This window comes from Falco naumanni, chromosome 3, assembly GCF_017639655.2.
Source record: "Falco naumanni isolate bFalNau1 chromosome 3, bFalNau1.pat, whole genome shotgun sequence".
NCBI classification, from domain to species: domain Eukaryota; kingdom Metazoa; phylum Chordata; class Aves; order Falconiformes; family Falconidae; genus Falco; species Falco naumanni.
Window position 1 is genome coordinate 78,892,742 of NC_054056.1, and position 26,040 is coordinate 78,918,781.

At 39.9% G+C, this 26,040-nt stretch overlaps 2 protein-coding genes across 13 annotated transcripts in view; one reads left to right on the forward strand and one right to left on the reverse strand.

Moving 5' to 3' along the window:
• The window catches only part of CSPP1 (centrosome and spindle pole associated protein 1), a 63,806-nt gene extending 54,943 nt beyond the window's left edge, over positions 1 to 8,863 (forward strand). For 11 of the 12 annotated variants that reach the window (XM_040588177.1, XM_040588181.1, XM_040588176.1 and 8 more), the window contains 3 exons: positions 3,295 to 3,404; positions 3,585 to 3,735; positions 8,047 to 8,863. In XM_040588177.1, the coding sequence (XP_040444111.1) occupies positions 3,295 to 3,404; positions 3,585 to 3,735; positions 8,047 to 8,255 (470 nt within the window). In that variant the 3' untranslated portion in view covers positions 8,256 to 8,863. Of the gene's footprint in view, positions 1 to 3,294; positions 3,405 to 3,584; positions 3,736 to 4,974 lie in introns of all 12 variants that reach the window. The other variant, XM_040588183.1, reaches the window with a different exon arrangement.
• Positions 8,864 to 12,157: 3,294 nt separating this feature from the next.
• The window catches only part of ARFGEF1 (ADP ribosylation factor guanine nucleotide exchange factor 1), a 94,754-nt gene continuing 80,871 nt past the window's right edge, over positions 12,158 to 26,040 (reverse strand). Inside the window, exons 31-39 of the mRNA XM_040585631.1 lie at positions 25,080 to 25,215; positions 24,854 to 24,992; positions 19,953 to 20,022; positions 17,777 to 17,906; positions 16,943 to 17,082; positions 16,473 to 16,641; positions 15,373 to 15,511; positions 14,330 to 14,447; positions 12,158 to 13,609 (exon numbers count right to left, since the gene is read on the reverse strand). Of these exons, the coding sequence (XP_040441565.1) occupies positions 13,445 to 13,609; positions 14,330 to 14,447; positions 15,373 to 15,511; positions 16,473 to 16,641; positions 16,943 to 17,082; positions 17,777 to 17,906; positions 19,953 to 20,022; positions 24,854 to 24,992; positions 25,080 to 25,215 (1,206 nt within the window). The 3' untranslated portion in view covers positions 12,158 to 13,444. The remainder of the gene's footprint in view (positions 13,610 to 14,329; positions 14,448 to 15,372; positions 15,512 to 16,472; positions 16,642 to 16,942; positions 17,083 to 17,776; positions 17,907 to 19,952; positions 20,023 to 24,853; positions 24,993 to 25,079; positions 25,216 to 26,040) is intronic.

The window sequence follows — 26,040 nt, forward strand, 5'->3', positions numbered from 1 at the left end:
TGTATAGAGGTCTATGTCTCGCATTGTCTTACATCTCTTTGTTCAACCTTTATATGCATGTAGGTAAAAGTGCTGTTTCAGATGTGTTTTGTTTCCAGGCACTAGAAATAAAAAGGCCAGAGTATATCTTCTCTTTTTTTTAAAAAAACATCCAGCTCAGGCCTCTAGGTGTTATATTCCATTAGAGGGCATTACAGAACCTTGAAATTCTCTTCAATCATCTATGGGAAATCATCTTACAAGGTTTTATTCTTTGCTGTAAGGGAGATGCAGTAGATCCCTGCACGTGCTTTTTAATGAAACTAGGTATGTTTCTATATACCGATGATTGTTACCTCTGGCTTTGGTCAAAAGGCAAGTTTTTCATTTGAAGTGTATTCAAAGCTTACTCTGTTAACGTGCAAGTCCCGGAGTACAGGATAGAACCTGGCACGGGGAAGGACACAGGACGGGGCATTCAGGCTCGTTCAATGCATTTGGTACTGTCTGTAGTCTGCAATACCATCTTCTACAGGTTAGGAAATACTAACAGAACAGAGGACTAATCACGCCACCACCAAAACATTCAGCAGATCCTACTGACCTGTATGACAGCGTGGTTGATAATGTGAATAATCCAACAATGTTTGTCATATTTAATGACATTCAGGCATATCCTGAATACCTCAGAAAACAGAATATTCTTTATAGACTGTATGTGTTAATTACAGTCCTAATTTGTTAGTTACAGTCCAAATGATGAAAGGATGCTTTAGGAGAGTCCATCAGTCTAGAATCTGTCCAAATATCCTGTCTCTAACAGCAGCCAGAAGAGGCGCATAGGGAGGAACATAAGGTGCGGGGCAGACATGCAGCAGCACTGCGGAGTACTCTTCCGGCCTCCAGCGCCTTGTGGCACAGAGGCTTCCTGAGTCGAATGCTCTGTGTTTGCATTTAATAAGTCTTGATGAGCTGGGTCTTTAACACATCTCTCACGAATCGGGATCAGCATTTCTGAATCTCTGTTTACCATCAGCGGTATTGTGTTTCTAGATTTCCACTCAATGTATTCTGTGAATGATCTCCTTTCGTCTGCTCTGAATCTGCCACCAGTGTGATGAGGTGCTCCTTGGTTTTATTCAGCACTTTCACAAGGTTCATGATATTTATAGTTCTTTCTCTATTTCCTTCTTATCCCCATCCAGCTGATTCTTGCAGCTTAGTGAGATGATGGGAGTTAACTCATGATACTATTCATCCCCTTTTCTTTTTCTTTTTTCCCCGGATCATTTATGACAATGGTGAAAAACATGTTCCCCAATACTGAGCTGTAGGCGCTAACTAAAACTTTGTTACTCTTTACATTATTTGGGCTTTATAAATGGCTATTAACATTCTGAATATGAATCTAGTGATTTCCATCCTTGAAATGAAAAATAAAAGCTCTCATTATCTATGGGCTCCCTTCTCTGTGAATTGTGCTGCTCACATTGTCCGAGGGTCTCTTGTGAAATACTTGTGGTGTATTGTAACAATGTTTTTAATTTCATAAGTAGAGCATAACACTGCCCTCTGTTTTGTTCTGTTTGTTTGTGGTTTTTTTTTGACATGGGTTTAAAATCTCACTCAATTTTGTAATAATGTCAGCATTACAAATGGATTTGTCTTTATCCCCTAGGACTCAGAAATTTGAGGCAATTAGGAATAAAGGCGTTTATCAATTTTTATTTCCCCCTTTTTTTTTCCCTCACTTGAAACACTAGAATTCCTTAGTGTTAATGCAGCGATTTGAAAGCATGTCTGTGTAGCAGTATCAGAGTGACAGATGCTTAAAGAACAAGTAGCATCTTGCACTGATGAAACACTAAAGGTACAAATAAATTATTCTTTAGCTTGTACTTTGTTGTGATAAATTCACAATTTTTTGTATTCTGAGTAATAGCACTATTTTGAATATAATGAAGTTCAACTGATCTTGTTACTAGGATTCTGATACGTGGATTGTTAGCCATATACCATTTGAAAATTACACTTTTATTTTTTAGATATTTTTTTTTTTACTTTAAACATTTGTGATGAGAACATGACAAACTGATGAAACTGGGGAGGGAAAACAGGAGAGGGGAATAACATTTTTATTTCTGAGGAAAAACCAACTGGCAACATGAAAGGATTTTTAAAAATCCTTTCATTTCTCTTAACTTTTTTGATATCAATCCAATTTATTTTTCAAACCAAAGTATTTAAATTTTCAACCACAATAATTGTTTGTTACATTTAATATTTCATTTGAAGAACTTTAGAAACTCATAAATGATACAAAATATATCATTAAATTATATTTTCAAATTGCTAGGAAATGAAAAAACTTATTTCCACAGTTGTGATTTGTTTTTAGTGTCATATTATGTAATTTCAGACAAATGCTGCAGAATAGTTCAGTACTCTGTGTGTGTGTGTATATATATATATATATATTTACACACATTTATTTTTTTTTTTAACTTACTGTCATACTAGAGTAAGAGCCTTTCCAAAAGGTGACTTTGTTGGCACACAGAGTAATTGGTGGTAATGGATTCTGTACTGGTTTTGTTAAGCAGAGTCCTTTCTTTTTCTGGGAGGCTCTGTTCTTGGAGGTAGTAGAGGGACTGAACTAGAAAACAGCCCACTGTCTAGATCAAGCAGTGGCAAAGGCATAAACCAGCCCCTCACTATGATCAGAAATTTAGTTAGTTAGTTATTTTTCTATAAACAAGATTCTAACACTTTATTACATTAAAAGCCTAAGATGCCTAAGGATATGTGATTAAGGCATTGATTATATTATCATGTTCCATGTAACATTATCATTCCATGTAATGTTAAATATTCCATGTAACACATTTGCATACATAATTTATGACATGATTGTATCTTTCTATGTCTTCAATTTGCCCAGTGTTCTCTCTTTCAAGTACTCAAATGAGTACTCCTTTTCTTGAAAGGACTAGATAGAAACAAGGTATGGTGAAGTCAGGTGGTGGATAATCAGGATGTGAAATGCCTTGTTCTCTACGTAAGCAAAATCTGTTTGTTATCTCAAAATATTCCTTGCCTTTGCTTGAAGTTCATCCCTTGCTGCTGTTGTGGTACCTTGTTCTTTTGCCTGCATCTGGGCTATCACTGGCTTCATGCAAGGTGTCCTAATTAATACATTCCTTTGATTCCTGTGATTAAATAAAGTACAATATATTGTCTCATTTCAAAACATAAACAAGTTTGAACACTCTAGTATTTTGATTTCTTTGAAACTGATTTCACCTGTTTTTCCAGGGGTTAATGGGGAAGCATTTACTGACTTAGGAGAAGTGAATTTATCACCACACCTTCCACCTTCAGCAAGGCAGAGAAGACGAATAAAGCAGCAAGCTTTGGAGTTTGCTGTATGTATGATAACTGGATTGGCTTAAGTACGAAGGTGGGCCACGGATCTAATGTCAGACAGTTCCTGTGGCTCCTTAGTGGTTAGATGATACAGCTACTGAGAGTGTACGTAGCTATTTGCCCATTTAAAAAGGATGCTGTTTAACTGATGGATTTGTGCATTTTTGGATTTTCTGCAGGAGGATGTTCCACCCAGCCAGACACCATGGCTGCAGCCTGACAGCTTTTCTTTGCACTCGAACTTCAGCCTTGATGCTGATCAGTTGAAAGGCAAGAACGAAGAACGATTGCACAGACTGACTGAGCTCCAGCAGAAATCTGCTTGCTTAGGTATGCTCTGTCTAGCAGAGATGATGCGGTGAATACTAAGTAATTAATTAAAGGAACAAATATTGACAGAATGCCTGTAGTTGGAACAGTGAGCAACTGGCTTAAACACAGGAATTATTTATAGGGCTCTGTAGCTGGTGCAAGAGGTTCCCCAGCAAACTTAAACATAGCTTTTCTGAGTAAGTTGAGAGGAAGGTAGTAGAAAAAGATCCCCTAATTCCTGTCTGATCAGCCACTCATACTTGTCCTGTCTCTACCACATGTAATACTGCGCTGTGCCAGTGCTAGCAGTAAGATGTGGGTATCCAGCTGCACGTCTGAAAATGTAGTGCAAAGAAATGGAACTCCCGACAGATTAATGTTGATGGGGTCCCTGTGTGAGTTCATTGGCATACCTAGGAATCAGCTGTCTGTGGTCTGACCAGGGTGAAGGTATGCCAAAAAACTGTGTATAAAGTACTTCAGTTCCTAGTTAATTTGGATTTTCTGTTGCTTTGTTAACACAAATGGTCATTCAATATTTGAGGTTGATATTGATACCTCTTTCAGTATACACGCGCTTGAATTTATTAGCTATGTCTTGTGACCATATCGTACATTGAACTCTGGGAGTTACCTTAGAGCTTCTCTGTAGGCTGCCTGCCTGCCTGATGTAGATCCACTTTGTGTATGAGGTATTAATTATGGCCACCATTAATGGCCTTTAATTTCTCACATGGATTATGACCCAGTTAATACACTTTGTGCTATTGATTCTTTCATATGAGTCTGAAGTCTCCCTTTTTGTCGGAGGCGGTTGCTATGCTGTCTAGGCAATTACAGTATCAGTATCCTTCTTATAAACTTAATGAGAATACAGATGCTGACAGTTTTTCTGAATCTGTTGCTATGGGTACTCTTACAAGACTTCATCCTTTCTTTGGTGTTTGTTTTAGCCGTTTAACTGTGTTTTTTAAGTCACTAAAAAACCCACAACCAAACCTGTTCATATTAATTTATTCTATAATCTAAACAAATGCTTTACTAGTTTTACTCCACCCAAACATCTTTGCGATGTGAACTTCTTTTACTACTTCTCTGCCCTTGTTCCATCTCACCTCTTTTGTAATTTTACCTCATATCATGTGAGCTACACTTTTTGTTTGCCGTCTGTTTGTTATGGTCTGCAGGGCTTCAGCCTTTAGAGATCTAATTTTTACGTATCTGTGTGTGTATATATATTTATGTGTCTGTCTGTAGCTTGTTCTTTGGAACACATGGGGACCATCACTCATCCTTGGCATGTGTGCCACTTGGGGTCGTTAGGGCTGCACTGCTGCCTGCACTCCTGTTCCTTCCTTGTACTTTGTGACATTACCGGAAAAAAAAAAAAGAAGAAGAAAAAGGTGAAGCCAAGTGGTTTTCAGTCCTGTTCCCTCGCAGTTTGATAGAACCCTTGTGGCATCCTCTTGCTTTCCTAACAGCTAGGACTGTTATTTGTCCTCCACCCTCAGAGACACTGCTGGGAGAAAGCAACTCTGTCAAATACGTATCTAAGGAACTCTTAACTGGTTATCTTTCCTTTAAATTTACAGGCTTTGGTAAATTTTAAAGAGCTGATCCTGTTGGTGTGGTAAGGAGGATTTATTCACAGTAGTTCACTTTCCTTTATGGCACTGATGTAGGAATCCTAAAGCCACTCTAGACTTGTTTTAATTGGAAAGTTAGTGCATGTTGGATCCAGGCCGCCTCTGTTTTCACCCATCCAAAAAAGCCCGCATTCCTGTCAACATAGACTTGGTGAGTAGTTTGGATGATGAAGTCCTTGCAAGCCAGCAGCTGCTTTCTCCAGTGGGCAATGCGCGCATGTTCCTAACTGTGTAAAATGGGAGCAGACTCAGATACAGAAGAGAATCTGCGCAGCTTTGAGCACATTAGATACGTGGCTGGAGACCCTGCTGTATGTAAGAGAAGTTGCCTAAATCACTTGAGACTTTTTAGGCGTTCCTCTGTGCCTTTAAGTAAAGGAATGCTGGAGCCTGGCGAGTGCAGGCTGACCCAAGATGAACACCAATATCCGCTCCAGGGAGCTGAAAGCGTGTGTTCTCATCTAGGAGCAGGTGAGCGGGAATCAGTGTTTAGCGGGAGTCCAGACACCACTGAATTTCTAAATCAGGATTTCATGCAAAGGAAAGAGATCTGCTTATCCCCAGCCTCCAGATGCAAACTGAATTATCAAGTGGCAACTCCGAAGAAAAATTCTTCAGAAGTAGCCTAATTAAGAACAGTTTGGTTTTTTATGGAATATGCAAAGAGTTGAAATCCATGACAGAGCAAGTTTTGCACTGTAGCTGATCTGTTGTGCTTTCCAAAAGCAGCACCAGATGAGTCTGATGCAGCGACGTGCACTATGGTCTTACCTCTGACAAAGCGGCTGTTCTTACCTCTGACCGCTGGAAAATCCAAGGGCTTTGTCTTTGAAGGGAGTCATAGTTTAACTCAGGGAAGTGCAGCCTTCTGGCCTCGAAGTACAGGGTTTTGCTTGTCTCTAAACAAGTACATTACTTTATTTCTATTATTTCTAAATAGAGTCTCTTAGAAAAGCTAGCAGAGAGAAAATTAATTTTCTTCAGGTATTATTTTTCCTGCCATGTACTGTTGTTAACCCCACCATAACTCGTGTGTAAGCACTGCGGGTTCTAACCCCCAGGAGAGTTCATGTGACCCAGGATTTATGAGACAGAGGTTTGCTCTGCCAGCTTTATACCAGCCTCAAGCAAAGGAGGTGACAGGCCCTGCCGGGGGCCGGGGGGAGGTCTGTTTACATTTTCAGTGTTGCAGAAGCGTGAGAAGGCTTGGAGGATGATCACATCGCTGTCTGTATGATGTGACAAGAACTAGCAGATTCACTGCCAAGTTCTTTTTGAACAAAAGGAATTCAGGGTTGTGTTTTAGAACCTGCATCTTGCCTTAGGCACGAAGAGGAAAACTGAGCCTTCGCTCCCGGTGTCTGTGGGATTGGGCGGTTTCTGTCCTTCCCTCCGGGTCTGTGCACCTGGCTGCTGCTTCTGCAGGACTTGGGGCCTCACACCCATGCTTAAAGCATCAACTTTAAAGTTTTCATGAGAAGCTTCAGAGAAGCTTTTGTTCAAAATATAATTTTTAAAAGTTGTCATTTTATTCCGGAACAAACCCCTGAAGTTTGGAAAAATGATCCAAATACTTAAAATTACATGACACTTATGCATTGGTTGAATGAAATATTGCATCACTAAATAATAGACAATTCTGTTATGTTTTACTGGAATTAGTATGTTTCTGCAAAAATTGTTGTTGTTTTTTTAAATCCAGTCTTCCAACATTTTTCTGCCTAGCTTAAAAAAAACCCAGCAAACCAGAACCACCTCACTTACATGACTCAGCTTTAGCAAGGAAAGCATTGCAATTTTCAGTCATAGGTTTGGGGGTTTGCGTTATTTTTTTTGTTTATATAGGTAAAAATTAAATGTTGTGAATCCAAAGAACAAACAGCACAAAGAAATGATACAGTTGTATTCGTTTATATTTATTTATATATATATAAACAGATAATTATGTTGTTTGATAATCTACACTAAACATTTTATCAGGTATGTATGATTGCTGACTGAATTGAAACAATAGCAGAGTTCAGCATGAGAGTGACCCCAAGTTCAAAGGCAAGGCCGTTCCATTCTGGTTTGTTGGGTTTTTTTCATTAGTTGGTTTGTTTTGGTGTGGTTTGGTTTGTTTCTGGCAGATGACGATTTACCCGGTGCACATTTCAGAACAACACTGTGCCGAGGTTACTAGCTATGCCGGGCTGTGATGTACAGACTTGCTCACATTTGCACTGTTTGCATGTTGAAATAATTCTTCCTAAGTTCTCTCCTGAGTAAGAGACTGTATAAGAGTGCTTAGCCGTAACACTGTAATTTAATAACCTTATTTTTATATGCGTTTCCTATGTATATATGCACTGACAGATTTGACTTCTCCCTGTAATGAGAGGCTTTGGGAAAGCAAGAACCTTCTGCCACGTCCATCCATGTTTCCTGTATTGCCCTCTTACTGGTCTGGCAGGGGGAGGGGCTGTTGGCATTAGACATCAAAGACTTGGAGTCTTTAGCTGTTGACTCGAGATGGGCCCAGTTCCCCAGAACATAAAAGATTTGTGTGAAATAGAAACAAATGTAATTTAAAAGCATTTTTATGCATTTATTGCAGACAAAGAAGCCTGTTCAGAATGTTGCAGGAAAACGTGATAAGCTTTTGTCTCCTTTTAACATGTGCATTGTGGTGGTGTTTCCTTAGGAGAAGCAGATGACCTTTGGAATCAGATTCTACCCAACACCGGCAGACGGTGCGGTTCTGTTGACACAGTTGCAACAGAGCCCTGGCTGCGACCAGGAACTTCAGAGACTTTCCAGAGGTTCGTGGTGGAACAGTCAAACCCAGCAAAAATCTCACCTGAGAGCCTGCTGCCGCTCAGCTGGCAAGGCCTGTCAACAGCACACGGCTGACACAGGAACCCGCGGTGCCTCACACAGAGCAGGGGCCGTTCGGCACTACTGCACTTTCCAGGGTCTCTTCTAGGGAGCGTGTGATACGACACAGAGCGCGGAGCTGTATGTGTCATTTGAAGTAGCAATAAGAAAGTAAGAGAAGCTGCAGTGTGAAGATGTAGAGCAGGGATATTGTACAGCACATAATGTAGGAAGCTTGGCCATTTTTGAGGCTGAAACTTCTAGAAAAGGTGCAGAGCTGGACTTACCACAAAAAGAGCATGCACGTGTGTGTGTGAATTTGATAGTAAATAAATGTACATTTTTAGCTTTGTTTATAGCCAAACTCCAAAACTGGCTGGAAATAAGAGAAAATGGACCTCTGCTGTGAGTTAAAGCTTTTACCAAAAGAGTAGATACCTTGGCAAAGGGCACTTGCTTTTCATACAGTGATAATTGCTATCCTGCATGAAAGCTCAGCAGTTTCATGAAAAAATTACTATTTAGTGGTGTCTCTTATGTTCCCTAACCTGTTATGTGCTGGAAATACAGATAGTATTGCATATATTTAATTTATGGTTCCGATTTAGAAGTTAATAAATTATTTTGTTACTAAAAATGTGAAAGCAGACTTCACTTTTCTTAACTTACCATTTGCTTCAGCTGATGTTTACTCATGAACAAACTAGAACATTAAGGAATACTTATGTTCCCAGCGGCAGGAATCCCAAAATAGTTTTAAGCAGCTAAGGTGAAAATGTTTTATAATATCATCCTGCCACGGAGCCTCTCATGCCACAGCCCACCTCATGTATTTCATACTTTTCCATCTGTCACCTGCCAGCCTTTCCCTTGTTTCTGATGGCTCTTTCCTGGTCCTTCACGCGTTGAGCTTTGGGGTAGATCCACTGTACTGATGCCAGGCTACATACAGAACTTTCTTCCTCGTCTAGTAGCGTATATAGTTTTCCTTTATTCCCTGAACTTTGTATTACCCCCCCATAGAAGCATATATTAGCATTATCCTAAAAAATGAGGCTGGCTTAACGGCTGGAATTTTTGTAAACATCACCAACCTTCCCAAGCTGGCATTTGATTCCTCCAGTTGAAGCCTAGGACACTGCCCAGCCCCCGCTTTAAGTTGCTTCCTTCACCTCTGCAGTGACCAGAAAGCGCTGTACTTGCTCCAGCCTGGCTGCTCCACAGCATTTAGCACCATGAACTTCCCTCTGCACAGCTCTCCTCCCTCTGCTACCCCGGCTGCTATTCAGGATCATCTTGGTCCTTCACATCTTTCCTTTGGCTTTCTCTCCATATCTAAAGTTCAGCTGCAGCCAGGGCGTTCCTGCCAGCCTTCCTAAATTGTAATTTTTTTCAAAAATGGTGAGTTGCAGCTGCAAACCACAGGCCTGAGCTCAAGGCTGAGATGACTCAAATAGAGCCCACCTCCTGCTCCCAGCCCTTCCTTTATGAGAACTGCCACAGATGTGAGCGTTCGGTGGAGCTGCAAGTTGAAGCTGGCACCCGGAGCCCAGCCAGTGCGGTTCTGGTGGTGTGGGAGCTAAAGCTACAGAACAGCAACGATGAGAACAGGGGTCGAGGGGCCGATGAGCCAGGACTCAACAGCTATTAGGCCTTTTCCACGCAAGCAACAAACCCCGTAAGGTGTGAGGTGGTCGTGCTGTAAAAAAGTCATTGCTCAGTAGAAGTACACAATAGAGCAATGGAGCAGAGCAAGGTTCAAAACAAAAAACCCGCCCAACAAACCCCAATCTACCACACATTTTAGAGAATCGATTGTACTCGCTACTACTGAACGCTGAATCCTGAACGCAGACGTTGAAGGGTGACACAGACACACGCACAGACACAGACGCACGCACAGACACAGACGCACGCACAGACACAGACGCACACACAGACACAGACACGCACACACAGACAGACGCACACACAGACACAGACAGACGCACAGACAGACACAGACAGACGCACAGACAGACACAGACGCACGCACAGACAGACACAGAGGCACGCACAGACAGACACAGAGGCACGCACAGACAGACACAGAGGCACGCACAGACAGACACAGAGGCACGCACAGACAGAGGCACGCACAGACAGAGGCACGCACAGACAGAGGCACGCACAGACAGAGGCACGCACAGACAGAGGCACGCACAGACAGAGGCACGCACAGACAGAGGCACGCACAGACAGAGGCACGCACAGACAGAGGCACGCACAGACAGAGGCACGCACAGACAGAGGCACACACACAGACGCACACACACAGACGCACACACACAGACGCACACACACAGACGCACACACACAGACAGACACACACACACAGACAGACACACACACAGACAGACACACACACACAGACAGACACACACACAGACAGACACACACACAGACAGACACACACACAGACAGACAGACACACACAGACAGACAGACACACACAGACAGACAGACACACACAGACAGACAGACACACACAGACAGACAGACACACACAGACACACACAGACAGACACACACAGACAGACACACACAGACAGACACACACAGACAGACACACACAGACACAGACACACACAGACACAGACACACACAGACACAGACACACACAGACACAGACACACACAGACACAGACACACACAGACACAGACACACACAGACACACAGACACACACACACACAGACACACAGACAGACACACAGACAGACACACACACAGACACACACACAGACACACACACAGACACACACACAGACACACACACAGACACACACACAGACACACACACAGACACACACACAGACACACACACAGACACACACACAGACACACACACAGACACACACACAGACACACACACAGACACACACAGACACACACAGACACACACACAGACACACACACAGACACACACACAGACACACACACAGACACACACACAGACACACGCACAGACACACGCACACACACACACTATACTTTAACAACGATTACTGATCACTGTCAAACAGGCAAGAAAGACCTCAGGCCTAGCCTGCTATGGTGGTTCAAGATTTAAATGTTACACAACAAACAGAAGAAAATAAAACACAGCCCATGAGGAACGGCTGTACCATTGTAATTAAAATCACCTCAGTTCTCCCTTTTCTGACTTTGATAACTGCAATTTGGTTTTGTTCCACCCCAATTAACATTATAAGAAAACTAGTTACGGGTCGTGCCGTTTAATTCCCATCACTGTCTCTTCCATAGCTATTTTGTTGAACCACTTAGCACTGATTTTTGAGGCCTGCTGTGAACAGCTACAGGGAGATTAATTCCTCTGTGAGGAATTAATTCCTCATTCCCTTTCACAGCCTTCACGCTTCTCCCCTTTTCCCCTTTGATTCTCGTGAGTTTTGTGGGAACACACTGGAGCACAATCCAATTCCGCTTTCACTTACAAGATCAAAGATGCTGACAAGGCTTAGCTGGCTGATGTATTCCGAGTCAGCAGCCAGATGAACCATAATCCCAGCCTTCTTCTCTCACCCACCCTTATTCTAGAAGTCTCTTTTATATTAATACTTGTATTAATATTTTAATCCCCAGAAAGCAAAACACGGTATTTTAGTTCCTATCTGTGCAGCACTACACGGTTCATTTGTCTAGTCCACTTACAAGCACTTTTACTCTTCCTTTTTTTCCTGTTTTTTTAAACTTACCGTTCTTTTTCACCCTGTATTTGCCGAACAGTGGGAAGACGCATCCTAGTCAACTGCAAGGCACCCACCTTTTGGCCCCCCCGAGGGCTGGGGTTTGTTCCTTTGAAACGAGAACATGAGAGGCGGCAAAGGAAACTGTAAAACAAGTAGCTGTGGATTAGACTGGTTTTGATTGCACTGATGAAAGAGTTCAAAAACTTTATTGACCTATAACCTGATTAGAATATGCCAGATGAGAACCAAATATTGTACAGAAAGTTGTACAGAATTTTTTTTACATAGAAAACTTTACATATCTGTACCATATACATTTTGCCCATCTGAAAAAAATTTCTACATCCATTGTAATACAGAATGCTTGACAATCTTGTCTTTTAACCATCAGAGCACAATTCACAGTATGAATAAGTTTCCAATAAATTTAACCATCCCCAAACCATGCCAGATTTGTTACTTGAATATATTCCACATTAAATTCTGTACATAAGAGTGAAATCTACATCAAACAAAAAACATCTGACAGCAGACACAACCTAGACTTGTTTGCAGTGATTCAAGTTCCAGTCCTTGAAGGATCATCATTTCAATGGCTCATTATATTTAAAAGCCCTAAAACAAGTATATTACAGGTAGTTATGTCAGTTGTGATATTTCTACCTCTGTTCTTGACAAAAGTCAGCAACACTAACTTCTGGGCTACAACAAAACCAAAAAAAAAAAAAAAAAAAAGAAAAAAAAAAAAAGGAAAAAAATCACAACCCCGAAAAATAAAACCCAAACTTCTAGTGCATTTGGTAAACAATGAAGTTGTTATGGGTTTTCAGCAAATCAATAATACAGAAATAAAACAATTCAGGAAGAACTGTATAGTGTTAAAGAGTTTATATTACAGACCTGCATCTCTGTACATTTTTCACAGAAGGATGATTACCAATGTCTCAGACAGCCTGAGTGTGCAAAAATCTTAGAATATCAGACATAGTTGCTAAATATCTTTTACCATGAACAATAATCTCCATTTTCTTTTCACTATAAACATTTTATCCTTCAAAATACAGCTCTCCTGAGTTGTACTTCTTGCAGAAGCTCAAACCTTTACATATATAGTTCTTTGGGTACTTTTTACTTTCACACCCGCCATAAACATCTGTTGCTATACTGCTGTCTAGGACAGTAAAGGATATTGCAGCCCATGCTGACAAGAGGACTGTGCTAAAAACTGGCTCTGTGCTCAGCATGAGCCAGGTAGAGAAACCGATAGAGATAATCCATCAGGAAATAAAGGGACTGGAGTGTTGCAAGCCTTAATTACAGTTGTAAGCATCTGTACCGTTAACCCTTGGATACACATTGCCATACAAAGAAATCATTTTTATGGATATCCAGATAGAATGGCTCAGCTACCTGGTCCTTTGATTTAGCTGAGGAATATAAACTTTTAAACGGAGCAATACTCAGTCACTATCTGCTACTGCTTGCTTATTCCAGACTCTTGCTCTGGTGGTTGGGATATTTGGAAAACAACACCAATCCGCAGGAAAAACCTTCGTAGAACAGCTCTAAGTTCAGGAATAAGGTCAAACTGCATAATTTCACACAACAGCGGATAGTAGAACGAGGCGTGAGCCTTGAACTGAGGAGAAAACAGAAGAAATTGTTCTATTATGCATCAATACACCTCAGAAAGCGTGTTCCAAGTGAAGAATTATAAATACTCTCCCAAGTCAAGGTGAGAAACCAACCCATGAAGTGACGAGTAGAAACATCTTTATAACTGAAGCTAGCCAGTGCTAGAACAAGGCTAAGACAGCTTGTACTCTGACAGATGCTCACTGGCTACACACAGCTCCTTGCTAATGCTTATTCTGCAAGAGGAAGAGTTTTCCTTATCAGTCAAGTTTTTTTGTTGTACTTGGCCTCTTTCACTTGGTATTTCAGCCAAGTTTTGTTACAGGGAGGTCTAAATATGGATTTATTTACTGCAGAATTGCTTTGGAGAAGGTCAAGGTGCTGTACACGCAGGACTGGAAACAGAAACAGGAGTTATTTCTTTGAATAAAATATCACCCACTAATCCCCTACCTCAGCAGGAGAGGGGTAAGAGCAACTTAACACATACTTGTAAAGGATTTCAGTGTCTTTTACATTTTCTCAGACACGTTTTATTTTATCACTCACTGCACCCTCACTGTGCATTACTACTGTCGGTATTTCGATGCACATTCCCTCAACAAAGCGTGTCTACAGAGCAGCAGGAGCTTTTAAAGTCAAATGTGTAACTGTGAAGAACTGGTCTGGAACTACTTCTTACCTGTAAACGTCATCTTAAATATCATTCCAAACAGTTACTTACCCTTTCATCACTTATCTTCAGGACTTTAGTCAAAAATAAGAGTAACAGATTAGTCCAGGCTTCCCGATGACTTTCTGATGTAAGAGTGAGGAAATAACTCAGAGCCTCACTGCAGACACTGAAGAGAAAAGACACAAAAACTAGTAACTAACGTTTTATTTTGAGCTCTGCTGCAGAGAAAGACCTTCGGCTTTGCAACTATACCACTGCAGAGTCCTGGTGTAGAACAGCATCGCCTTACGAAAGCTACCGCAAACCTCATTAGCAGTAGAAAGCAGTCATCTTGTTCAACTCAAAACCAGCGTCCCAGGACTTCACTATTCAATATATTGACAAAACATGATCGTGCTGTTCGTACACATATTTAAAATGTATCAAGTGCTCTTTGAGAGGTACTAAAACGCATATGACAAAATGATATGTAGACTATAAAAATTAATCTCATGCTGATGCAACCAGGTAGTCTGCAGTTCTGCTCCCTGGTCTGTAAACCATAAAACACTTCCACACTGTTACTGCCCTGGTTTTAAGCCCTCTATTATTCCAACACTTGCTTAAACAACTTTGTAACCTAAAAACAATCAGGTGAACCTTAGTATTCACAGTAATGAATAACCAAAAAGCCAAAAGCTTCTGTATGCCCACAGGCTTCTTAAGCCCAGCGCTCATTTCTGCGGATGAGATCAAGCACCAGCTCCCTAAAATATCTGCAAGAAAAAAGCAGGGTTGCTAGTTGCTTTTCTTTTTAAGAAGGAGCTGGAACAAGCCCCCACCTACCCACATGCTACCAAAAAAGGGGACAAAAACCTTTGTTCTCTTCTGCAAAACGTGTAATGAGTACAAAAAGCAGACGCAGTATCAGTAGCTGGAGGCAGAGTGCTCTACACACAACATAAAACCTCTTAATGGGAGCTGTGACTACCACCATACTGTGTTGGCTCTAGAAGTTTACTGCAAACAGAGGTGGTCTATCCTTTTAAATAAAAATAAACATTCTTTCACGTCAGAAATAACATCAACGGGTTCAGCCACATGGACCTTACTTTAGTAGCCTCTGCTGGACTTCCTCCCATGCACTGGTACGGCTTTCATCCATGTACATACGGAACAGAATGCGCAATCCACAGGCAAGACTACTAGTCTCCTGTTTCAGAAGATTAGGCTTTGATTTGCCTTTGAAACCTAGAGAAATTCCAAGCATCCATTCAGATTTGTGTTTCATCTGACATTTTTCCTTACAGTTAGTTCCCACTTCTCCTTCCAAACATCTTCTGCATATAGCCAGAAGAACCACCTTATGTAATTAACTTCTCACAGCATTTAGTACAATGGGGTCCTGCTAAAAATTAACCCACGTATATACGCCACAACTGTGTTTGGCACCTATTTTTATAGGTGCTTCCAAGTAAAGTAGATGTGAAACCTGGGTGTATGATAAAAGTGCATTCTAACCACCCGAACAATGGACCATTTTGCCTCAGGTGTATATCTGTAGTGCTTTATTGTTTGTTTTTGATAAAAATGTCTACAATATTATTGTTTCCAAGGCCGTTACTGTATAATTAAACTCAGTTTTGCTAGTGACGAGCCATACTAGCAAAAAGCATACCCGTAAATATGAATACTACCTCAGCCAAGCTGAAGTGGTTCTGCGTATGCATACATCAATGCACAAACCAGCTTGCTGCATGTTCACAGTATGCAGTGACCATTAAAAATATTAATACAGCCAACCTTGGTGCAAGGAATAGATTAAACACAACGCTATTGAGAGTCCGTTTTTCATCTGGTTTTTTTTTTCAGAAAATGACATATTTTTCACTTATACTCTGGTAGGTAAAACAAACCCCACTAACAAGTCTTCAGGTTTTGTGCCTGCAGCCTCCAAGCACGGGACTTGCACCCACAGCCAGGGATCAGCTTGGCAGCTGTAACCCAGTGAAACCTTAAATGTTAGGACATGAAAAAGATATTTGCACCTGCACAGATGAGGTCTCCTCCCCTTAGGGATTCAAGGGTATAAAGTTAAAGCCTGACACTCAATTTTACATTCAACATCGAAGTACGTTTCACCTATTTTTGGGTCAATTCAAAGCACGCTAACACATTCTTGCAAAATATTTCTCCAAGGTGACTGACTCACCCGCTTTCCAGAGAGCAGTTCTTTGTTCATTGTTGGAATTAAACGCTTTAGCAAATCTGTGAGATTCCAGCAGACAATCCAGAAGTTTAAAAAGCTGCTGTGATGTTAGAAAACGATACATTCCTTGATCTTGTGTATCCACATGCACATCGAAGTCTACTGCATCTCTCTGTTTTAAAAAAAAAAACAGGAAAAGATGCAAGTAAAAATTCACAATTGTCTTCAGCAAGCTCCAGTCATAACTCAATCCTACCCTGTTTTCATCTTTACTCGTACCGAAACTTAAAAATGTATTAACAGTTGTGTTCATATCCCAGTTATATAAATCCCTTTGAACAATACATGTTTTAATCTCCACGGTGTGCTGCCCCAGCACAGCAAATGCAATTTAACGCAAGATACAAGCTGTTAAATCAAATAGGCCTGAAAAAAAAAAATCAGAAAAAAAGATACCTATCAGTTCTACTTACTTGTGCTGCTGCTAGATTCTCTGCATCTTCTTTTTTGCTAGTTGCTGGGAAGAACACAATATTGTCGATAGTCTGAATGAGTTCCAGTTGTACAACACATTTGATCAAAAGAGCAGCAAATAACTTCTGTTCTGGAAATTCTTTAAAGAGAAGAAAAAGAAAATTGCTTGTTAATAAAGAACTGCAACACCTGTCTCTTTTTTGAGCTATTTTGGGGGTAAGCTGAAGAACAGCTTAACTTCAAGCACGTTCATAAATCAAGTCTGGAATCCACCCATCTGAATTACTGAATTACTCTTCTAAAACCAGGACTGATACCTGGTCTACTATTACCACCAGACATGAGCATTTTAAGCACCAACACATAACTTTCCACAAGTACCTTAAGGATTTGATATGTTCTCTTCAAATATCCCAGATATCTCTTCAAATATCTCTTCAAATCAGCCTAAATACACTTCCCCCCCCCCCCCCCCCCCCCCGCTATTGCTTCTGTTGCATTCTGCACAGAAAGAACTTTGCTCTTAAGAAAAAAAATATTACTTATTTACATAACATTATAAGGTGAGTACTATTCTTAGTATTTTACTTTGGCTAAAAAGCCTGCAAGTTAGCAGCTGAATTCTAGATTTTTAAAGCACAGGTGAAAGATGTGGACCCACAAGAGACCAACAGAATTCTGTCATACTGCATGAAGACAAAACTTTAACCAGTATAGTTCTCTTCACGTCATGTTTCTGAAGTTATAGCTGGGGCTATAACTAAAGGTATCAGACATCTGCTGAATACTACTCTTAATATATATAAAATGCCAAATCACTACTAAACACGTACTTGCTGTTGGCCTGGTTTTGCTTATTTCTTCACCTACTGTGGGCCCTATGCTGGGTTGATATGGACGTCCATCTGAAGATCTAGGCTGAACAGAATCATGAATATCTACTGACTTCTGTGATATTGTATCCTGAAAAAAAGGCAAAAAAAAATTACAGGTAATTTCTGCAAGCTAATTGTTGATAGTATTGTGCTCTTTATACCTTAAGACATTTACTGTTTCAACACTACACTTTTTCATTCATTTTAGTCATATTTGATACCAGCATTCACAAAAGATGTGCTAAGAAGATGCCCTACTAAGAAAGCACTGAAAAAAAATCAACAAGCAACAAATACTTAATTACACAGCAAAGTCAACGACTAGTACTTTGCACACAGGTGTTTTTGTATGCCATCCAAGCATTTAGTATGTCAGCCAACAGTCAGTTTGATTTTTACCAGTTCAAGCGTATGAGGTTTGCTGCAAGGTTTCAGTACTGGGAAATGCAGTATCTACCCCTGATTTACAACAAAAACCTCTAACAGCTTCTGTAAGAACTTGCATTCTTTTTATAATGGGTGAAAATGCTAACACACAGTTCCTAAAAGACAAGTCCAAACAGTATGAGGTATCATCAAGCCTTAATCTTTACTTGCATTTACCCCCTTGAACGTTCTGAATTATAAGCTCCTACTAACATGTCTGTAGGTGCTATAGGAATTTATCAGAGTAAAACGAAGGAGAATACATGCATATCAAGGAAAATGCTTTCATTTTAAATCCTCTCACCAGAGCTGCTTCAGCAGACTTCTGCAATGTGTTCTGATTCCCCATGTTATATTGTTTTATCTTGTGAGCTAGAACTCAATGACTTTGGAAGATGAATTGTTGGGTTTTTGTTTTATTTTTTAATAAATATCTTCCTTCTTGATCAGTTGAATGTAAAGTATTAAATCAATGATAACACCTATTGTTTTCAATTCAGAAAGCACTCATTGAAAAGAGGGAATATGTAGTGATTACTGTCCCTTTCAATAGCCCAGCACTTCTATTGGCATATATATTCCAGAAGTGCCACTGGAGACAACACATTAATTCCCTACATTGCGTGGCTAGCAAGATTTAAGTCTGCACATACACTTCCTATAAAGAACATATCAACTACTCATACCAGTAAATAAACAACGTCTTCATCTCTAATAAATATATTTTTAATAGCTATTACGTCTATAGATAGTAGAATGCTTCATTATAATTTAACTACCTGAAGAAAAGTTAGATGGAAATACTTAAAGCCTGCAAAAATTTTATCCTACCAAAAGAAAGGATCCAAAATACATTTCCTTTAACATTTATTATACAAGTTCTGTTCGTTTTGAAGTTGTAAAGTGTCTTTTTACACTGAAGTAAAAGAAGATTTTAAAAAACATTAATGTTGAACTATTTCAAAGAGAAAAGAGCTTTCAATTTATTAATGACTAAGACATTTAATATATCGGCCATTTGTGCATGTTATTATATTCAACATAAATGGATCAAAAACGTAGCCAACATTGTTAGATCAAACGCTTTATACACCAAACCACTACAAATGAGTCGATATAGAAAACACATTGTCACATGGATGTAAAACACCTGTATAATGAGAACTGGCCACCGAAAACATCTACACTCTGTTGCAAGCAAATTCTGTTTAACACCCCATAAAGCTAAATGGAGGGAGTCAGTCTCTCGTAGCAGAACTCATTTGAGACCATACCCATGAACAATTTTTATATGACAGTCCTTCCACCTCCAGCATTTTCTCATCATGTCAATGTATCAAAGACAATATTGAGCAAAATGAAACAAACCCCACAAAACCAGGAAACAACTCAAACGTTAAATACAGTATTACAGAGACATACTAGGCACAGGACATTACTTCTATCATACTATCATACACAGAGAACGACCTACAGGCAACTCCCAGAAGCGAACTTCACCGCAAACAAAAATATATTTTTCTTTATCAATTAATTCCTTGCTATTTTTAAACATTAAATAGCACTTTAGCTGGAAAATTTTTTTTCAAGTAAATCAAAATTGAAAAACGGGTTTAAACGAAGTACACTTTTTACTTATTCTACACCACAACATATTTGTACCAAACTTTTGCAAGCTTTTAAAATAGTTTTTATTTCAGCAGCTTACCAGTTTTTCTTTTGCATCAGAGGGAGATCCAGAGCCAAACTCCCCACTGGTTGGTCGCCAAGTCAGCAGCCTTGAAAACACAAAACCAGTACCAAATTTAGGAAGTCTGAAATACAGATCAGAACCAATACCCTAAGAAGTCAACTTCAGTATGGTGGGGTGTTTGTTTTAATTTAATGGAAGCCAACCCCCCAAAAAGAGTTGGATATAGATACTTCCATAAATTAATAAACTCATTTCAATTTTAAGTGTACATTTTCTTCTTTCACACATATTGAAAATTGTGGGTTTTGTACTTCCAATGTTTCTACCAATTGCCTTGAATAGACGACTGAATTATGTGGAGGTGGCCTAATTTTTCTCAGAAATAATGGATTTTGCCTTGTTCTCTCGCACTGCCTTAAGCTTTACCTGGAGTTAGGAATGAATCTACCCCAGGACAAATCAGCATGAACGTCTGGAGATGTTTTGCATTCTCTGTTTGGGCTGTGCTTCAGCTTTGTGGTTCTACTTCCACTTAGGATTTGTTGCTGTTATGAAGTAGTAAGTCACTGACAAGACTTCCGATGTCTTCCCTGCTGTTTTCCTATAGCATGTTGCTGTCCTGAGGATCTTTGCCTTGAGCACTAAAAAATTTCTACGTTAGTTGTAACTTGTTGCGGCTGTCTGTGTCTGCCGAGATATGGGGGAAATGGGATTAAATAACCTAAGTGGCCCCATCATCTCTTGTTCTATCAACTCTATTGCTACAAAGTAAGATTGAAGTTTTTGTTGTTGCTAAGATCTCGAACTATGTATCCTCAATCTCTGTGAGGCAAGGCTTGATGGACATCTGCGCCTATGCTAAGTGAGATCTTTCTCATGGTGTTAAGGATTCTAAATTAACGTATCACTGCTCTTCATATAACTAAGGTGACAAACTGTAGACAAGAAAATACAAAAATCTGGAGGCATGCAATGAGACAGCAAATAAAGTAAAGCAGAGAACTGAACTGATTCTTGAAAGCTACCAGAACACAAACTGTGAATTATTTCTGCATTAGAGGTTGTTAAATACAGTGTAATTGATTTTGGGCTACGAAGTCTTCCATCTGCCCAAGGATGTAATGGAAGAATGAGCCATTATGAGCCAACAGAGGCCAGATTATTGTAATTTGTCTAAGGAACCAATTCTAACTCCTGAATTTCCTGAGGACAAGAGGCCATTCACCCTGGCTGTCTCAGTGCCAGCAAGCCAAACCTTGCTCTCATAAGGCTTCGGAAAACATCTATTTAAAAAGATTTATAAACAGAATGGAAAAAAAATAATCAAACAAACTATTAAAATGAGCTAATGAAGTATGGGCTGGATGAGCAAACAGTGAGGTGGACTGAAAGCTGGCTGAACAACCAAGCCAGGAGGGTGGTGATCAGGGGCATAAAGTCTAGTTGGAGGCCAGTAACGAGCAGTGTACCCCAGGGATCAGTACTGGTCCATTTCTGTTCAACATCTTCATTAATGATCTGGATGATGGGACAGAGTGGACCCTCAGCAAGTTTGCAGATAACAAGAAAGTGGGAGGAGTGGCTGATACACCAGAGGGTCATGCTACCACCCAGAGGAACCTCAACAGACTGGAGAAGTGGGCCGACAGGACCCCAAAGAGGTTCAACAAGTGGAAGTGCAAAGCCCTTCCCCCTGGGGAGGAACAACCCCAGGCACCAGTATGCTGTGGGCCACCCAGCTGGAAAGCTGCTTGGCAGAGAAGGCCCTGGGGGTGCTGGTGGACATCAGGTTGTACATGAGTCAGTAACGTGCCCCTGCTTGCAAAGAAAGCAAATGGTATCCTGGGCTGCATTAGGAGAACTGCCAGCAGGTAGAGGGAGGTGATCCTGCCCTCCCTGCTGAGCACTGCATCCAGTCCTGGGCTCCCCAGTATGAGAGAGAGAGACATGGACATGTTGGAGAGAGTCCAGCAAAAGTCCATGAAGATGATGAAGGCACTGGAGCATCTCTCCTATGAGAAGAGGCCAAGAGAGCTGGGACTGTTCAGCCTGGAGAAGAGAAGGGTCAGGGGGATCGCATCAATGTATATAAATCCTGGATGGGAGGGTGCAAAGAGGAGAGAGCCAGGCTCTTTCCAGTGGTGCCCAGTGTTGCACCAGAGGCAACACACAGAGAATGAAACACAGAAAGTTCCCTCTGAACATCAGAAATCACTTTTTCACTGGGGGTGACCAAGCACTGGCACAGGTTGCCCAAGGAGGCTGTGGAGCTTCCCTCCTTGGAGATATTCAAAAGCCAAGACATGGTCCTGGGGAAACATGGCTCTGAGTGGCCACGCTTGAGCAGCGGGGTTGGAACAGACCACTTCCAGGGCCCCTTCCAACCTCGTCCATTCTGTGTGATCCTGTGTTAGTAACTTCAGCTATCAAAACCTCAATGATTTTGTGGAAGCTTGAGTACACAGTTTTGGTTTTTCTAGTAAGTAATCTCTGCTGAAGTTAGTAGCCGAGTAAATATTCTAGTACTGTTTTCCAAACAAGGAAATACTATGATCGCCTCTTTTTGCAAAAAGGTAACTTGCCAAGAACCAGCAGAGGCTAGTACTGCAACTAAGAACTCCTGCAGCCAATGCTGCCAGTCTTAAATTGAAGAAGTTAGTTACACAATACCTGGAAGACATTTCGTATGAATGTTAAAAAAGGACAGATGCAATCCTATGTGATCAGATTAATCTCTGCCAGAAGACACTTTACACTCCAGAGATTCTATTTTGTCATTTAGTAATAAAGCACTTGCCCATAACACTTTCATCTATACCACTGTGTGATTGGTCTGCCTTCATTTCAACATTAACCATTATGTTACTTCCAGGCATGGGAAAACAAAGGTAAAAGGAGCATTTGCTGCCTTCTCCAGGTACTGGGGCACCCTCCACAACAAGCTGGGTATAAAAACGGTGTTGCCAAAAAAAAAAAAAAAAAAAAAAAAAAAAAAAAAAGGCTGGGAGGGCAGGAAAAGCTCCACCACCAAAATAAGACAACTAGAGGGACTAAGAAATATAAATATGTAGTGCCAGCCAAACCAGAAGTCACAGAAAAAGAACCAGATCCCATAAAAAGAGAGAAGTATCTTTCTAGGACTCAAAGAGAAGGAAAAAAACTCGGAGTACAAAATCTCCATTAAAAATACGAATGAATACCTGTATATTTTTATGATTTTTTCTTACCCATCTAAAAAGCTTCACCTTTAGTCAAATATGGTCAAAGTGAAAAGACTGTTTTCAGCAGTTTTGTGTCACCCAACAATTGTTTGGAAAAGAGCAGGCATACCTTCACCATGGGAAAAGAGACTGATTACCTATGCTCAAGGTACTTGTGTAAAATCCAAGTAACATTTACTTTACTCTGCAAAAGTTGGAAACCTCCAAGAAATGTAGAAAAGAATAATACAATCAAAGTTCTCAAAGAAGGCACAGAAAGGTAAAAAACACAGATGAGAAGGAACAGAAATCTATGGAGTCTGATACCCTCCTCGGAAAAACAACTCATTTGAAAAGCCAATGTGCCATAAACATCAAAGGGAATAATGCACATATTTCAAATCAGATATAGCTAAAGGCAACAAGAATAATCTGAATGTGTCTAAATATTAAGATATTCAAAATGTTGCTCTAGAAGGGTTTCTAAATACTTAACCTAAGTTTTGATCATAATGTGGAAACCAAAGCAAATGTTCTGCTAGTGAATATCACTTCAAAGTCTTTCCAAGTATAAGAGATAGTAAGTTAGGGCTAATTCAGTTGGAATTTTACATCCATAAATTTGGTTTATAATTTTATTTTTGGCAGTTACTGAAATGTGAAAAAAAAAAAATAAATCTTGCTAGCGCCCAGATGTTTCAGCTTTATTTTAGTATTATATTCTGGATGCAATTAATTCTTACCTACTCACATACAAAAGTAGGTGAGATAGTGACAGATGGATTAACTTATCTTTTAAGCATGAATGAAGCTCTCTTACAGTGCTACCTGATACATAACTAAAATTAAGGAAAGACTGCTGTGCAGAAGGTTCCATTTTGCTTCGGTTTTCTTCAGGCCTGAACTAGGTGATACATAGAAGCAAAGAGTATGAACTAGTTGACAGACATAGGACAAGTAATAATACAACAGTTCAACATTAAGACTATTAGATTTGAAAACAAGCAGTGTTTCACCTCAGTGTTGGTAGGGTATGGGATAAAAACTCATCTTTGGTATAATGTTGGATGCGATTTCTTGTTATTCTGCTCTATGACATGTACGTGTATCAAACTACTCAGGAACAGTACAGCCTTGTTGCAAGGAATTTCACATAGAGTTGTAACACAAAGGGAAAGACAGTTACCAAATATACACGATAATTTTCATAAAAAGATTAGGATCCATAAAAACATATGATGGAAGTTAAACATCAACCACAGAGACTTAAATCTGTAAGACTGTTGCTCTATTTTAGTATTATCTGGAAAAAGCTTCTTCACGTGTAATTACAAGTTGCAAAGTCTGCCTATCAATAGCATTCTTCTATTACAAAAAGAAAATGACCAAAAAAATCAGATACTACTTCTCAGAAACCCCAACATTTTAAAGCTGAATCAGCTTACAGGTTTTGGGTTGGGTTTTTTTTGTTGTTGTTGTTTTTTGGGTTTTTTTTATCTCCCATATAGTATTTCTAGTTTGTAACAGCTTATCATTTACAACACAAAAGTAGTGTATCTATCACTTAATTTATCAGTATGCTCCAAGAAAGTCTGCTTCTATTTAGTCCATACAGCTTTCTGTTCACCCCACTTATTAGATATCGAACAATTAGAAATCAGTAAGTCACCTTAACTACATTATTTTACAAAGTATAAATATTAACAGTCATCTTACGCGTGAGGGATTGTAGTTTTGAAAATATCCAGCATGCAAGTACAAGTTTTATCCCAGATTTCTAGGGTAAACTTTTCACCATTTAGGATGACAACATTCTCCAAACAGTTTGTACCAGATCGTGCCAGTTGTTCATTGTCTGGAAAAGACAAACAGTGCATTTGTTTATTCACATTCAGCACAGTAAAATGTTAACATTGTTTAACATAACTTGGTACAGTCCTACCTTGCTGCACACACCAGTACAGCTGTGCAAATATATCATCCAAAAGAACATCACTAAGTACTTCTAAATACTGCGTAAATACATCACATATTGCATAAAGTGCATGGTTGCAAGTAGTTGTCATCCATTCAGCTTTCTAGGAGGAGAAAAGAAAACATGACAACTTTGAGGTAAAACTTTCAGGATACACATCTTTGCAAGCAGGCAGATTTATGTATTTACTCAATTTGAAATGCTTTATAGTGACATACAATTCCTTTCTATCTCTCCAAACCCCCACAACTTGGAGCCCCAACTTAAGCTTTGCTAACTGGCAGGTTTAAAAAACTACAGAAACAGACAAACAACTATTCTCAGAGACAAAATTACAGGACTGACAAGCACTTACCATTATGAGATACTGAGTTTGACATTAAACATAGTGTCTAACCCTAGCTCAAGAGTTTAACACCAAACTAAGTTTTCCGTGTTTCCTCTACATATTTTCCAAGGGATAAAAACTTAAGAGAGTAAGATGCCCTTCTACAAATACTCACACAGAGCCTCCCAAATAGCTGACAGTTGCGATCAAACTTCTAATATTAGTAATTTACACAGTTTACATTAGTAAGCTCACTTCTGTTTCACCTCCTTGTAAGGACAGTACCTGGTCCTGGTTTGGCAGGTCAAAACCTGTTTGGCTAGTCAAAAGGCTGCAGCGAAAGCACAGTGCTGTTCTGGGGATTTGTTTATCTGTTTGTTGGTCATCAAAAAGTTTTGAACTAGTAGAACTTATTTCTTCTAACTGTGACTTCACTGCTGATTACAAGCCTCATTCCACTGAGCGTGTTGCCATGAAGTCACGTGTGTCTCAGATTCCAGACATCACATGCAAAAGCTGCAGTTCTTCTTACAAACTCTAGATAAGTTGCATTTTATGCTCTTTTCTGTTGTTCGTAGTGTAAACTACTAGGCCTTTTAC